This window comes from Sylvia atricapilla, chromosome Z (assembly GCF_009819655.1).
Source record: "Sylvia atricapilla isolate bSylAtr1 chromosome Z, bSylAtr1.pri, whole genome shotgun sequence".
In the NCBI taxonomy this organism is placed as follows: domain Eukaryota; kingdom Metazoa; phylum Chordata; class Aves; order Passeriformes; family Sylviidae; genus Sylvia; species Sylvia atricapilla.
Genome location: NC_089174.1, coordinates 43191202 through 43206754, shown reverse-complemented (window position 1 = coordinate 43206754; position 15553 = coordinate 43191202). Strand labels below are relative to the sequence as shown.

General features: G+C 38.4%; 1 protein-coding gene across 4 annotated transcripts in view; it reads left to right on the top strand.

Annotated features, from left to right (window-relative positions):
• Positions 1–15553, top strand: part of HOOK3 (hook microtubule tethering protein 3) — a 563324-nt gene that overhangs the window by 53528 nt on the left and 494243 nt on the right. For 2 of the 4 annotated variants that reach the window (XR_010745659.1, XM_066338378.1), the window contains exons 13-20: positions 781–868; positions 1413–1482; positions 4781–4921; positions 7111–7198; positions 11611–11688; positions 12391–12425; positions 13034–13116; positions 14145–14245. Coding sequence is in view for 3 of the 4 variants with exons in the window: in XM_066338378.1 (XP_066194475.1) it covers positions 781–868; positions 1413–1482; positions 4781–4921; positions 7111–7198; positions 11611–11688; positions 12391–12425; positions 13034–13116; positions 14145–14245 (684 nt within the window). In the remaining variant the exon portion in view is untranslated. The remainder of the gene's footprint in view (positions 1–780; positions 869–1412; positions 1483–4780; positions 4922–7110; positions 7199–11610; positions 11689–12390; positions 12426–13033; positions 13117–14144; positions 14246–15553) is intronic. The other 2 variants (XM_066338379.1, XM_066338380.1) reach the window with 1 other exon arrangement.

Below are 15553 nucleotides of genomic sequence, written 5' to 3'. Positions count from 1 at the left end.
TAGCCAATTTCTTTCCTTTTTTTGACTCTTGGCAACCTTCTGGACAAAAATTTGGTACTATCTGTGGATTCTAATTTTTTTACCAGAAGGGTAGTTGTGCCAAATTGAAAGAGTATTTGCCTGATGCTACTGCATGGCACATCTGTCTGGATCCCAAGGTGATCCAGTCCTCTTCTTCAGTTCTATTTGGACTGAGTCTTAAGCAACTAGTTTTCTTTCATAGCCAAGATGCTGGTTATTGACAAGACCAGCTGACACACAGGAGGAATGCAATATGGAAATGCTGCTCACGCTTTCACTGGTGAAAGACAAAGTGAAGTAAAAGCAGTTTGGTACACTGACTCTGTACTTACCTGCTTGTTATTTTACTCCTGGCTGAATCTTGGATTCATGGTGACGAAAAAATCTATGGTCTCTCAACTGACTTCCAAGTCCCCTGGAATCAGCCCCAGTAAGAGAAAAACAGCTGAGTGGCCTCAGTGGATACTGTTTACTACTTACTACGAGAATTTTGTGTCACTACTATCTTGATTTTGTAAGCTTATACCCCTGCTATTTTTAGTCCAATAAGATCAGCAACTCTTCTCCCAAAAAAACTCCGAACTACTGTTCCAGTGGAATATATAATACTTACATTTATTCTGTTATGAAATAGACCGACATACTGTAATTTGAAAGTAATTTCTAAAGTTGCGTTAAATTATTTTTAAAATTTTGAAGTCTGTTAGAGATGGATTTGTACTGCCAAGACTGATACTTATTCTCTTTCCAATTACTCAGAGATTAAGAACAGAAAGGGATTCTTTGAAAGAAACTATTGAAGAACTTAGATGCGTACAAGCTCAGGAGGGTCAACTCACCACTACAGGTAAAGGACAAATCAAGAGATTAAATGCATCTTTTCTGAAGTGTACAGGAGTTTTCTGTAGAGTATTGAGTGTCCTTTTGTTTAGCACAGAATAAATTTAAGCTCTTACAAAGTCAACAGTGAAAAACTTCAATTATTTGTAGCTTCATAAGCAAGCAGAAGCTTTGAATGTTATTTCAGTCAATCAGAAATTCTAGTCTCCTCTTCAGTAGGATATTTTATATAATGTATATCTGATTTTTATATTGTTACATAGTTTTCTTTAGAGAGATATTTTCTCATTATGTTTCCTGTGTTACAGTATGTGTAGTCTTGTGTACCTTTGTAGCTCTTAGATAAGATAATGAGCAGGAAATAAATTGCAACATCATTTCTTCAGAATGGATAAAATCAGATGTAATGGTTCACCAAATGTCTGTCAGTCTTGCTCTAGCCTGTCTTCATGTCATTTTACATTGTCTAGCTGGTAGTAGTCTAAAACTTCTAGAACAATGTCTGCTTCTTGTCATGTAAAAAAGTGAGCAGTGTGCTTTTCCTTACTCAGGATTGATGCCTCTGGGAAGACAAGAGCCTTCAGACAGTTTAGCAGCAGAAATCATTACTCCTGAAATAAAGTAAGCTAATGCATGCTTTGTTTTACTGACCTCTACAATGATCAGTGGAGAGTTTTGGTACCAAAAGAGTTGAGTATTTCTGAGTAAGAATTGAGGGGAAGGCCACAAGGCAGGTATTCTGGTGGGTGTCTTATCAAACACTTGCCTAGGATGCTGTAAGCAGCTGGGAGAGGTTTTGAGATTGCTGGCCCTTCTCTTTATAGTTCAACACCAGATGGCTGCTACAAATGCAGAACAGCAGAAAGGGATCCGTCTAGAAAGTTCTTGAACTGTGTGGAAGATAACTTCCTAACACAGCTGCTGAGCAGGCCAGCTGGGGAAGATGTAGACTCACTGTTTGTGAACAGGAAAGGACTGGTGAATGATGTGGTGATTGGAGGCCATCTTGGGCAGAGCAACCTTTGAATGAGAAAGTTTTTGATTAACAGAGGCCGGCAGAATCTCCACTTTGGACTTCTATAGGGAAGACTTTGGCCCATATGGGGGTCTTGTTGACAGAGTTGCTTGGAAGTCAGTCCTGAAGGGCAAAGGAGTCCGGGAGGGCAAGAAGGAACTGTTAAAGTGTAGGAGTAATCTGTCTCCATGTGTCAAATGAGGAGCAATCAAGAAGATGGCCTGGGCTGCACAGAGCTTTGGTGAAAACCAGGGATAAAAAAGATTCTATTGTATTTTGAAGAAGGAGCAAAGCCACTCAGGAGGGCTAGAGAGATGTTGTGCCATTATGCAGAGAGAAAATTAGATGGGTCAAAGCCCAGTAGATCTTATTCTGGCTATTGCCAATAAAAGACAATTAAAAATATTTATATAAATGCATTTACAATTAAATGAGGGTTAAGGAGAATCTCAATCCCTTATTGATTGCAAGTACAACCATAACAGTAAAGGACAACAAAAGGGCAAATCTACTTAAAGCCTTATTTGCCACAGTCTTTGATAGAAAGAATGCTGATCTGGAAGACAGATGCAAAAAGCTGAATAAAGCCTCCACAATACAGGAGGAAACAGCTATACCTCTTAGATATCTGCAAATCCATAGGGGTGGGTGGAATCCACTGAAGGGTACTGACTGAGTGGCTGCAGACAGGTGTTGCAAAATTCACTCTGAAATAGTTTTTGATTGTGAAATAGAGCTTCTGGACTTGCTACTGTTGCAAGTAGAGGGGAGAAAGAACCAAGAGGCAAGACAAGTGGGCAGAGTGACTCTGCCTGAATGCTTCAACTTTTAAAGAACCCAGGGCACCCCCCCAGCCCCTGTCCCACCATTCTGTTTGCCAGCTGCAGGAAGAGAGTAACAATTTTGGGCAGAGATAGATGTGGAATACAATAACATTTTGGCTTGCTCAAGACAATGTTGATCTTCTGGAGGGTCCAAAGGCTCTGCAGAGGCATCTGAACAGGTTGTATCAGTGGGTGGAGGACTTCTACCCAATTGTATGAAGTTCAATGTGGCCAAGGGCTAGCTTGTGCCTTCAGATCACAACAACCTGTACGGTGCTAAAGTAACTGTAGAATCATAGAACAGCTTGGGTTGGGAGAGACCTTAAAGATCATCTTGTTCCATGTCCACTGCCATGGGCAGGGACACCTTACAGTAGACCAGGCTGCTCAAATTCCCATCCAACCTAGCCTGCAACATTGCCAGATATGGAGCATCCAGAATTCCCTTTGCCGTTGCCTCCAAACCCTCAAAGTAAGGAATTTCTGTTTAACATCTCTTCTAAACCACCCTTTTTCAGTTTAACACCACTCTCCTTTTTCTTGTCTCTCCATGCTTTTGTAAAAAAATCACTTTACAGCTCCCTTGTTCACTCCTTTCAGGTACTGTAAGGCTGCTCTAAGGTATCCCTGGAGTCAGATCTACAACCCCTACTCTCTCAGCATGTTTTCATAGTAGAGGTGCTCCATTCCTGTGATCACCTTACCGGCTTCTTCTGGACTCACCTCAGTTAGTTGACATACATCCTCTGCTGGGACCCCAGAGCTGGATGCAGGGTTCCAGCTGGGGTCTCACCAGAGCAGAGCAGAGGGGCAGAATCCCCTCCCTCCCCTGCTGCCCACGCTGCTTTGGATGCAGCCCAGGACACGTTTGGCTTTCTGGGCTGGGAGTGCCCATGGCTGGGTCATGTCCAGCCTCACACCCACCAGCACCCCCAAGTCCTTCTCACAGGGCTGCTTTCTATCTTTTCATCCCCCAGCCTGAACTGATACCAGGGGTTGCCATAGGCCAAATGCAGGACCTTACACTTGACCTTGTTGAACCTCATGAGGTTTCCATGGCCCCGCTTCTTCAGTTTGTCCAGGTCCCTGTGGATAGCACCTATTTTTCTGGTGTGGATTTGGTGGTGTTGGTTGACAGTAGCTGAACCTAAATCGTTGAGTGCCCAGGTGGCCAGGAAGGCAAATGGCATCCTGGCCTGGATCAGTACTAGAGTGGTCAACAGGACCAGGGCAGGGATTGTCCTCCTGTGCTTGGGCACTGGTGAGGCCACATCTCAAGTTCTGGGTCAAGTTTTGTGCCCTCTCACTACAAGGGAGGACATTAAGAGGCTGGAATGTGTCTGGAGAAGGGCCTAGATATTTACGTCCTATGAGGAGCAGGAGGTTGTTTATCCTGAAGAAAGGAGGCTCAGGGGTGGCCTTATCATTCTCTAGAACTACCTGAAAGGAGGTTGTAGCAAGGTGGGGGTTGGTCTTTTTTCCTGAAGCTGTGCAGTCAAGATTTAGATTGGATATTAGGAATTATTTCTTTACCGGAAGGGATTATCAAGAATTGCATCCAGGGGAGTGATTGAGTCATCATCCCTGATGGTGTTTAAAAGATGTGGTGCTTAAGGGACGTGGCTCTGGGGTGGACTTGGCAGTGCTGGGTTTATGTTGGATCTTGATGATCTTAAGAGTCTTTCAACACAAATGATTCTGTGATTCTGTGTAAACAGACCAAGGATTGAAGTGACTTCCTCAGATTTATGCAGTAGTTCAGTAACAGCTGAGATGACAGTCTTTCTTCACACTTGGTATTAAGTTTTGCATTCTCTCCTCTCCTCTCCCTATAAATCTGTTGAGCTGTACTGTCAGATCTGATGGGGGCACTGAGGTAGTTTCCTTGTGTTCTGCATTCTGCCATTAGAACTCCTTAAACTGGAGTTGTATTTGGGGGGTTGAACACATGCTTGGTGTTGCAATATCTCCCTTAAAAAGATTATATTTATGTTATTATTTTACTTCCTGTGTTAAACTGTTGTCTTTGTTATAGATATTGGCATTCTTTTTTTTACAAAATTGTGTTCTGTGTGTTTAGGGAGAAACTCATCCGCCTTCAGCATGAGAACAAGATGTTAAAATTGAACCAAGAAGGTTCTGACAATGAGAAGATTGCCTTGTTGCAGAGCCTTCTTGATGATGCAAACTTACGGAAGAATGAACTGGAGACAGAAAACAGGTAAGAAATTTTGTCCTCTGCTTCAGCTGATTTTCCTCCAAGCATCTCCTGGAGAAAAAAGACATGAATTTTATGGAATCAGTCCTGTGAAATGTCACAAGGATGTGATTACAGGAGTCTTGTATGAATAAAGTCTGAGGATAAGGGACTATGCAGCCTGGAAAAGAGAAGGCTTAGAATACATCTTATCAATGTATCTTCTCCAAGTGTGTGGTGGGAGGGTCTAAAGAAGGTGGAGGTAGACTCCTGTTGGTAACACCCAGTAACAGAGCAAGAGGGTGTGGGTGGAGTTTAAAACACCTTAAGTTTCATCTAAACTTAAGAATGTACTTTTTTTTTTTTTTTTTTCCACTGTGAGGGTTGATGAACATTGGAATATGTTGCCCAGAGGGGTTGTCTCCATCCTTGTAGATACTTAAAACTCAACAGGACATGTTCCTCGGCAGCCTTCTTTAGCTCACGCTGCTGGATTGAGCCAATCAGCATACAGTTATCTGTGGGATCAGTTGGAGTGCATCAGAGCACACCACAGTATTTGGCTGATCAAGGTGTGAGGGTACTTTCTATCTAAGCTTCAAATCTGTTCTTTATCTAATCCTCACCTATCTTCCCCTTCAACTGGGGAAGGTGCCTGAAGCCTGAAAAAAGTGAATATTGCACTCAGCTTCAAGAAGTGTAAGAAAAAGAGCATGAGGAGCTACAGAATTTGGTCAGCCACAGCTTGCTTTTCAGAAATTTCACAAAGCAAGTCTGTCTGGAATCGATTTCCAGCCACATGAGGGACAGGAAAGTAACTGGCAAATGTCAACATGAATTTATTCAGAGTAAATCATGCCTAGCTAATCTAGTTGTCTTGACAATGAGATGACTGCACATGTGAAGAAAGGTGAAACAGAGGACAGTACTTAGCTTTAGCAAAGCCTTTGATAAAGTGCTCATGGTATCCTTATGTTCAGAACTGCTAGATACAAACCAAATATGTGGACAGTAAAGTGAACAAGAAAATTTGATTGAACAGTTATCAGACAGCCAAGACTAAATTAGTATTGTCAGTGAAATGAAACCCAGCTGTCAACCAGTTCCTCAGTCATCAGTACCAGTCCTAGTGCTGTTCATCACTTTCATTAACACCTTCATTCATAGGAGGGGCTACACTCTTAGCAAATTTGAGAATGGTACCACTTTGGGATGTCCTGAAAGGGAAAGGTGTTATTCAGAGAAGCTCAACAGTCCCCAGAAATGAGCTGATTGAACCGCTGTCTCTGGCTGTGGAGCAGATCTGCTGCAAAAGCTCTGGGGTCCTAGTGAGGGGCAAAGGAGGATGTGTTATCTGGGGACCTTGCAGTTGACTGTGATCTTAACTGTCCTCACTAAGATGCAGGCAGTCAGTCTGGGAAAATGACTTCTCACATCTCATCAGTACTTATGATATTACATCTGGACAGACCATATAATTTTGGATTCTGCAGTACCACAGAGATGAGGATATGTAGAAGTGCAGCAGAATACTGCTGAGATGAGAGACACTGGAATGTGTGATATGTGGGTTTAAACTGAGAACAGGGTTTGTCCAGGCCAAGGGAAAGGTGACGTAGGGAATATACTGTGAATTGCATCTGTCTGATGGGAAGGTAGAAATAAGGCAGATTTGGGCTCTGCTCAAGAGATTAGTAGTGGAAGAAGAAGAGGCAACAGACAAAATATGGATCCAAGCTCTTGAAGACAAGCCCAGAGACTGTTAGACCTCTGTCTTTACAAGTGTTCAAACCTGGTATTGGACATGGTTCCCAGCAATCTGCTGTAAGTGCACCTACTTTAAGGAGGAGGTTGGACCTAGGCAACCTGTGGACATCCTTTCCAACCTACAGGTTTATAGGGTTTCTGTAGCGGTGTAAAAGCCTAAGATAGCAGCTCTCACAGAGTAAAACTGACTATTAAAAGATCTTCCTTCATGTATATAGAATTAATTTCTGCATGCATTTTTGTTGTCCTTGAGGAATATGACAATGTTCTGGATGAACATCTGGATGTTATAAACTTTTGGAACTGCTGTTACTTTTTTGTGAATAATTTACAGTATTGCATTTTTTTTTTGTGTAGATGATCTGAAAGCACTGGGCACTAAAATTCTGAGACTTCCTCTTGCAGTTTGGTTTTTTTCTGAAAAACAAATACTATCTCTTTCCTAGATTGGTAAATCAGAGACTTCTGGAAGTACAGTCCCAGGTTGAAGAATTGCAAAAATCTTTGCAGGATCAAGGTTCAAAAGCTGAAGATGTAAGTAGAAATGTACATCAGACTTACATTCCAGTAGTTAACAGTTTTGAAACTTCTGCGTTTTTGCTAAAAAAAAGAGAAGAATTATATAGGTTGAGATTTCTAATAGTTTTTTGTACTTACTTTTATGGTCTTACCAGTAAATTGTGCTTCTCTAACTAGGATATAAGACAATTGTCTAGGATAGAAAACATCCTATGTAGAGAAGATGTCACACATGTTTTATTTGAATAATTGTGTCTGTTGCAGTAGAAAACTCAGCATTAAAATTATTTAATTAGTATAGAGAGCTTTGCAGAGAACTTAGGAAATGTTGCTTCTCTATGAATAAATTATCTGAAGTTGTTCTGGATTTAGTTTTCTTAATGAAAGTTAAGGCCTTTTCAGCTACTGGAAGGTCTGTAATTCTTCATGTAAATGTATCTCAGAATGAAAACAACCAGGCAGGCCAATACAAACAAACAAACAATCATATGTTGGAATTCTGGAAACTTAGATTTAAGATTTTAAGTTAATACTCAGTTAATAAACACGTTTGTTTCGTGTTCGAGCCTGAACTCGAAACAGTGACTCCCATGTATTAATCCTGGCTCTGACATGAAGAAAAGAAGATAAGAAAATCAAACAATTAGGCCCTCAACACATTGCAGCATTTTCTGTTTCTGTATACACAGGTAACTTTATTTTAAATGTAAGAATACACATTGTAACTGAGTTAGTGTGGAAAACAACTTTCAGTCTTACACTCAATAATTGTTTGTCCCTTGAATTTCAAGAAAGAAGCTCTAGAATTTTCTTGAAAGCAGCAATTTGGTGGACTGTACATGCAGAGTGTATGCTCACAATCTCAGTGTATCATGTTGCTAATTGGCCACGAAGTGTAATATGCTGCTTTCTATTTTTGTGGGTTTGTTTTAACAAATCTGTATGAAATAGTGAAAGTTTTTTCACTAGATACTTATGTTCATTTAAGAGTGTTTTAAATTTAGTTTACCCTTTTAATTTTCAGAATAAAATATATGAATGTTAAACACCTAGTTGATTTCCAACAAGATTATTTTCCTGAATAAATTAGAATGTATTTTATAACGCATATTAGAATATCTCTATTCTGAGAAGTTCTTAATTGTCTTGATTATTTGCCAGAATTTTTTCAGGGTGAACAAAAATATGAAAGAATTATTCTCAGATACTGAGTATTGTAAATGATCCCCGACAAATTGTATTCAGCTTTATTTACTGTAATTTTAATTGTGTCTCTTTTGAGGCTGTGGTTGGGGCAGTAATTTAGGGTGTCTGGACTCACCTATATTTTATATTGGTCTTACTTACCATAGCAGTGGTGATTTATAGGCACTGATCCCATGGCCTGTTTTGCTGAGTTTGATCTGTAGGATTTCATTTACTCTTAAGGAAGAAAAAGAGTGAGCGTAGACTCAGGGAGGTGTTGAGGATGCAAGAACCTCTGGTCTCCTCCTGCAGTCTCCCTTGTAAAGCAGAGTAAATCTCAGAAGTTAAACCCAGCTGGTCAAGTAGGTCAAAGATGTGCTGAGGCTACTTGAGTTATATGTAGGTTAGCTGTACAAAAAGAGTGATTCTTCAGAAACACACGAAAAAGCGATGGGAGAGACACAGCATACAGTTCACCAGTACATAATTTTCAGCTAATTTCCTTTGGTTTTTTGCTGGTTTTCTGCAACAATGCACTGAAATCCCTATTTTTATGTACTTATACTGTAAATGGACTTAATCCAGAAAACTGACACTTTATTTTAATCCAGTCCAGAAATGTATGGTGAGAGTTCAGGTTTGTTTTTTGTTGGTTTTCTTCATGTTTGTTTCCGTTTCTTTTCTTTAAAGTTTTGTTTGGTTTTAAAGGTGAAGGGGTTTTTAAATATGTCCCAAAAGATGTAGAGGTAGTACCATAACCCAGGCAAGTGTCTTTGCAGTGTTACAAGCTATGTGCCAAGGTCCACAAGGACAGTTTTGATTTTGTATTGATGTGCAGTGGAAGGCAGCTCTGTGCCATTGGGCCTGTAATGGGCACTGACATATTTTGTTGGGATGCATGATTAGTCCATCTGAGTGTTACCAGGCCAGGCAACGGCCTCCTTATCCCCATCTTTCAGACTACAGAATTAACTCAGATGTGTCTGGTGTGCTTAGAATAGGCTTGATTTATTATCCTCCAGAATGCAGTAGTCATGTGGGGCTACGCAACAGTTACCTGAACAGCTTTGGCTGCATCATTTGCATGTCCTATCAATGTCTTTTATCATCCTTGTTCTCCTGTTCTCTGCCCTAATGCCTTCTTATATAAACACCTCTGCTCCACTTGTTAAATCCATCACACACCTAATGTTTTTCATAATGTAACATATGCGGTCATGGCCTTACATGCTGTTTCTGATACAACACCTCCCCTAAAAGATACCCAGAACTCTGTTATCTCTTCAGTTACCCATAAAGTTTAGCCACGTTTTTATTTGGTGAGGCCCTGGAACAAGTTGCCCGGGGAAGTTGTGGAATGGAATATTGAGGGCCAGGTTGGAGAGGGCTCTGAGCAACATGATCCAGTTGAAGATGTCCCTCCATGCTTGTTGCAGTGGGTTGAAGTGTGTGACCTTTAAAAGTCCCTTCCGACCCAAACCATTATTCTCAGCATCCTTGAAATCTGACCATCCATCATGATGCTGTTTTGTGACTTTCATCACCTTACAGTGTTACCAATCTCATCCAACAGTCTTTTGAAGTCATGACCTGTAGTTTCCCATACCCTGCTAAATTAGCTTAACCTCAGACCAAAACCCAGCCATCTGCCCCTAACCTTAACATCTAAAATTAAACCAAATTTTGCCATGAAAAAGGGGACACACTTTTTCCTTTGACTGCTTTGACCATGAAAAGAACGTCAAGCAAAAACGCTTTTATTTCTGTAGTGTTTAGGAGATTCATCTTCCTATGAGAGAACAACAATTATAGTAATTACGTTTTAGATTTGTATGAGTCTTTAAAGCTTACTGATACTGTGAAAATCCCAGAAGTAATGTTTGCTCATTTTTAAAGTGATCTGTTTGAATTTATCTGCCAAGTATGTACAGGATCTTGGGGTGCCTAGAATGGCACATGGAGTGTTTTATTGTCTTTCCTAAACATGTGTCTTAGGTCAGTTAATGTGGGTAAACTTATTTCAGCTTCTTTTAGTTTTTTGGGCTTTTATCACAATTAGTTCTTTACTTGTGAAAACATAGTCTGTCTAGTTGGGAGAGGGGTTACTCCCTCAACAGTGCAGGTACTATCTAAATAATACACAAGTGGCATCAGTATTGACTGGAAGTTGTGTCTGTTTCAAGACAAACCCAAGTGCAGTACAAAGATGCAAAAAAAAAAAAAAAAAAAAAAAAAAAAAGCTGAGTTAAATTTTGGTTTTATTACCTTAGGGAAGTGGGCACTGCTTCCAACTTTCTCCCTTTCTTGTCCCAGCCAGCCAGTAGTCCCCTAAATGATTGGATATAAGTTATGGGCACAGTTAAAATGATTTGTGACTGGTAGATGCATACAAATATTTTTTGTTACAGAAAAGGTGGTGTAGCTGCAGTTGTTCAGAGGACTGGAAAAGAAAAAAAGCCAAATGGTCAAAACCTGCAGATCCTTAGCTGCTGCAAACTTCTGACTGTGAAGTCAGTAGAGCCATATTAACTTGTTTTTATGGCTTCCCACCTTTCTTGTCATGCAATAAGAAACTCTCTTCTGTAATAATGAAAAAACATGACCCAGGAATGTGATCAAAGACAGTATTTTGAAGTATGACCAAACAAACAAAAAAGCTTTTTGAGTGCACAGAGTCATTTTTTCTCTAGCAAGGTAACTAAATCTTTGTTGAAGGAACATTGAAGAAAAACAATGAAATAATTTTGTTGATGATTTTATCTTATATTCTGATGGTGTTGTGGACCATCAGTCACATGCTCAGCCTCCCATGGGATTAATAATAATCCCATTTAGTTTGTATAAATACAAACTAAAAAGGCAGTTGCAGATTTAAATATTTTACATTTGCTTTGTATTCAATTAGCGTAGCAATAACACAACTCAGCATCACACCACAAAAATACCTGCATCCCTTAATTCTGGTTGTAGCCCAACAGACTGGCTATTTTCCTTGATTTTATTAGTTGTATGATTTTTGTTCTTTAATTACTTTCCAAAATAGCAGTTGTTTTCCTTTGGAATTCTGATTTAAACACAGTGATTTGTAAATGTGCTTCTTTATTATTTTTATATTTTTTGGTTTAGAGACATGCTTTAGAAAATGTAACAAGATGAAATTGCTCATGAGTACACAGGAAGAAATTGCACATGTGTGAAAAATACATAGCTTTAACTTTTTCTGTTCATGACTTTCTAAATAGTTTCTTCTGTTGGCTGCTGTTTTGCTTTATACTAATGTCATCTCTGTTTCTTGGCATGGGCTTCTGCTCAAGGCTATTGTGAGTATGGCTTTCTATTTACTTAACACTACTTTCAGTTCATAGTCATTTCAGTTTGGGTTTTTTTTTTCCTTTTGAAAGATATTCACTGTATATGAAGTGAGTTTAAAATTTAAAAATTACTTCAAAGTTTTTATTCAAAGAGCTTATCTAAATGTGATTTAACCAGAAAGTGGAACACTGTAAGTTGTTCAGTGATTTTTATTTGTCTGTAATCAATAAAGATAAGAAATACAAAAAAGGTGACATTTTTGCTACACTGTAGTTAGAAATACTCTACTCATTCTGGTTTCTGTGGGGATGGGAATTTGCTTCTAATTTGCAACATGTCTTATGCAAATTGCAGTGCAATATTGGTTTTTGCAAAAAGAGGACAGCTCTTGCAAATTTTGCTGCACATTCCAATACAAAGTACTGAACAAATTAAAACAACTGCCTTAGAGTTCTGTCTTTTATGGATCTTGCTTTTATTGATCTAGTTCCTGGGAAAATAATTGTGAAGTTCTAAAGGGTTTCTAATTTTACTAAAGTCACACATCTATGATGAGAAAGGTTGCTACCACTGATGCTTTACAGTTGGGAACTAAAACTGAACTAAAAAAGTTGGATTTTGGTTAGAATGTCAAAATTGCATGTTTTAATATAATTTTTAAAATATGTTAAAGCCTCACAATACATTAAAACATTTAACTTTCTTTTTAGTCAGTTCTTCTGAAAAAGAAACTTGAAGAACATCTGTAAGTATTTTTGTTTGCCTGTTTTGTTTGTGGTTTGAAATGATGTGTTTTTCCATATAGTAAGGAAGGCACACAGTCATTAATCATGGATCTGGAAAATATTCAACTAAGATTTGATAACACAGGAATATTTGGGAATCTGCTGTTCAGATTCCATTTTTTTTTTTCATAGAAAACCATTGTGAAGTGCTGTCATTTTATTGTGCTATTTTTGCACATATTTTACTACCCTAAGCTTTTTGACTGTCCTGGAAAAAGAAGCTTCTGTTGTCTTTGGGTTTAGCCATTCTTTCCTCAATGTAATATCAGTTATGAGTATTCATTTTAGGCCCTCATTGTGCAGTTAACTCTAAGTTCTAAATTAAGTATAGTTACTGACAAAGAAACTGCTGTTGCAGTTTTCCATACAGAGCAATGTTTTTCATCTTACCTAACAAATATTTCTGTAGTAATATTGTCACTTTGTTCTGCTCTGCAGAAAAAAAAACAAACAAGCATGCCCTTAGAAATAATCTCTCTCTCGGAGGATTTTCTGTATGGCTTAGTGTTCGTTTCAAGCACAGTAATACTGCTGGTGAAACAATGTGTGCTTCTGTGGTTTGTAACAGTGAGAAGCTCCATGAGGCTAACAATGAGCTACAGAAGAAACGAGCTATTATTGAAGATTTGGAACCAAGATGCAACAACAGTTGTGAGTTACCTGTGCAGTCCATTTCTTTTGTTTTTAAATTATTTCATGTGCAACGTCTTTAATTATAATACCTAAAGGAAGTGTCAGGTAAGCAAAATGTACATTTTTAATGGAGGTGACATGTATGTTGTTAGTGTCTCTGGAAACTAGGGTGACCAAAAAGATGCTTTTAACACTTACACTTGCTTTTAACATTTAGAAACATTGTAGAGACACAGTAGTAAGAAATCAGAATGCTAAGAGGTTAGAATAAACCTTAAAGATCATCTAGTCCCAAACCTCTATATCACTGGCTGTAGAAATACCAGCTCACTGCTGTTGAACCTCACCTGTCCAAAACTGTTGTGGCTCATAAGACCATATTTTAGAAGATGCTTGCTGTTTTCATGACTCATTTTTACTTCCAGTGTGTATTATTCCTTCAATGTGTTTCCAAAAATGTGTTGTAATTTGAGCAAACTTTCTACTAATAGTTAAAGAGAATATAAGATATGTATCATATTGCTCAGATGGTATGTAGAACCTAGCATCTAGATGGTTTTTAGCCCGTTACTGCTACGTTTTTTCCGGAGAAGTAATGAGGGAGGTAGTCCGTATTTTTCAAGACTAGTTATTTTAGAACAAGGCAAAAGATTGTAACCAATGGCAGCTCTTCTGGTTTATGATGAAATTCTTATTTGTAGTGAGATGGAGGAAAAAATGAAAAAATATAATTTTGTTTTCTGAGATCTGAGAAGTTGTATAGAAGATGTAGAAGTAATAGTGGCTTGACATGTTCTTACACCAACACAGGAAAAATCTGTGCAATTAAATTGTCCTACTGATCTTGATTGCTGCTTAAGAAAATGTGAGGGGGAAATTAAATTTAGTATCTATGTTACAGTTCAGTAAATTTAAGCAGGAGTTGTGCCTATAAGGAATTACTCCTCTTACATAAAACAAGAAAAATTCATATTTGCTTGTATTACATGAAAATATGCATAGTATAATGATGTTGTTTTCCAATGTGTGCATCTCCTGACATAAAGCACTTAAAATTGAGGAATTACAAGAAGCTCTACGTAAAAAGGAGGAAGAAATGAAGCAAATGGAAGAACGATACAAAAAGTATTTGGAAAAGGCTAAAAGTGTAAGTAAATATGTTCCATGTTAATTATCCCTTTCCGACAGAGACTGTATTACATGTCCCCTCTGTGAAGCGAAAATGAAGGATGGATCTGTATACACACTAAGTTAAAGAGAAGGAAGCTCCATTGATTATCATCTTATTGTTTCAGTATTTAATATGGATTAATTCTGAGAAGATAACCCCATTTTTGGGACTCTTTTATTGATGCCTTTATGTAGTAAAGTGATCTTTTTGACTGTATCACCTTCAGTAGTTGTTAGATTTCTCTGATGATGTTCAGCATTCTCTTTTGCCTTTATTGCTTAATTTATGGTTCTGTCAAGAAGGTGACTAATATTTAAGTATGGGGAATATGGTTATACTACTAGCTTTGAAGTGGCAATATTATGGTACTATACTTTGCTATTTTGAGTTTCTTAAAAGCATATCAGTGTCTTTAAATGTGTATCATTACAATGAAATTTATAAGTATGTTCCTAATTTGGCAAAATTTTATGCTTTCTTTCTTTACTTCTGTGGAGTTTCCTGAATTATTTCTTGTGAAAGGTCTTCAGGAATTTTAAACAAATATCGCTGTCTCCCTGCCCCACTGTTTTATATTGGTTGCTGTGACTTAGATTATATTCCACTGAAAGACAGCTTTTCCCCTTTCAGTAAGATTTGTTTATTTGTATGTGCTGTATTACTAAAGGGTGTTTTATATGACAGTAGCATTAATTAGTTAGGTTAACTTCTTGTTGTCCTTTTATCAACTTTCATTTTATTTGTGTTAGGTTTGTTGTTAATAGGTTTGGGTGCAGGGTTTTTTTTTTGTAGAATCATTATAGTCTTCCTCTATGGAAGGTGTATCCAGGTCTAATGAGCATTTCTTTATAAAAATTGCCTGCTTTTATAAAGTAGAATCATAGAATAATTTTGTTTGGAAAAGATCGCCAAGATCAATCAAGTCAGCTTTTGACTGGTCACCATTGTGTTAGCTAGACCATGGCACTAGGTGCCGCATCCAGTTTCTTGAACACCTCCAGGGATGGCAACTACACAAGCTCCCTAGCCAACTCTTTCCTATACTTAACAATCCAACCTAAACCTTCTCTGGCACAGCTTGAGGCAATGTTGTCTCAATCTGTCACTTGTTGCTTAGGAGAAGAGGCCACAGCCCCCACTTGGCTACAACTTCCATTCAAGGAGAGTGTGATAAGGTCTCCCAGAGCCATCTTTTCTCCAGGCTGGACACCCCCACTCCCTCAGCCACTCCTCATAGGATTTATGTTTAGCCTACAGTAAAAATGTCTCACTAAAATTTAAAGC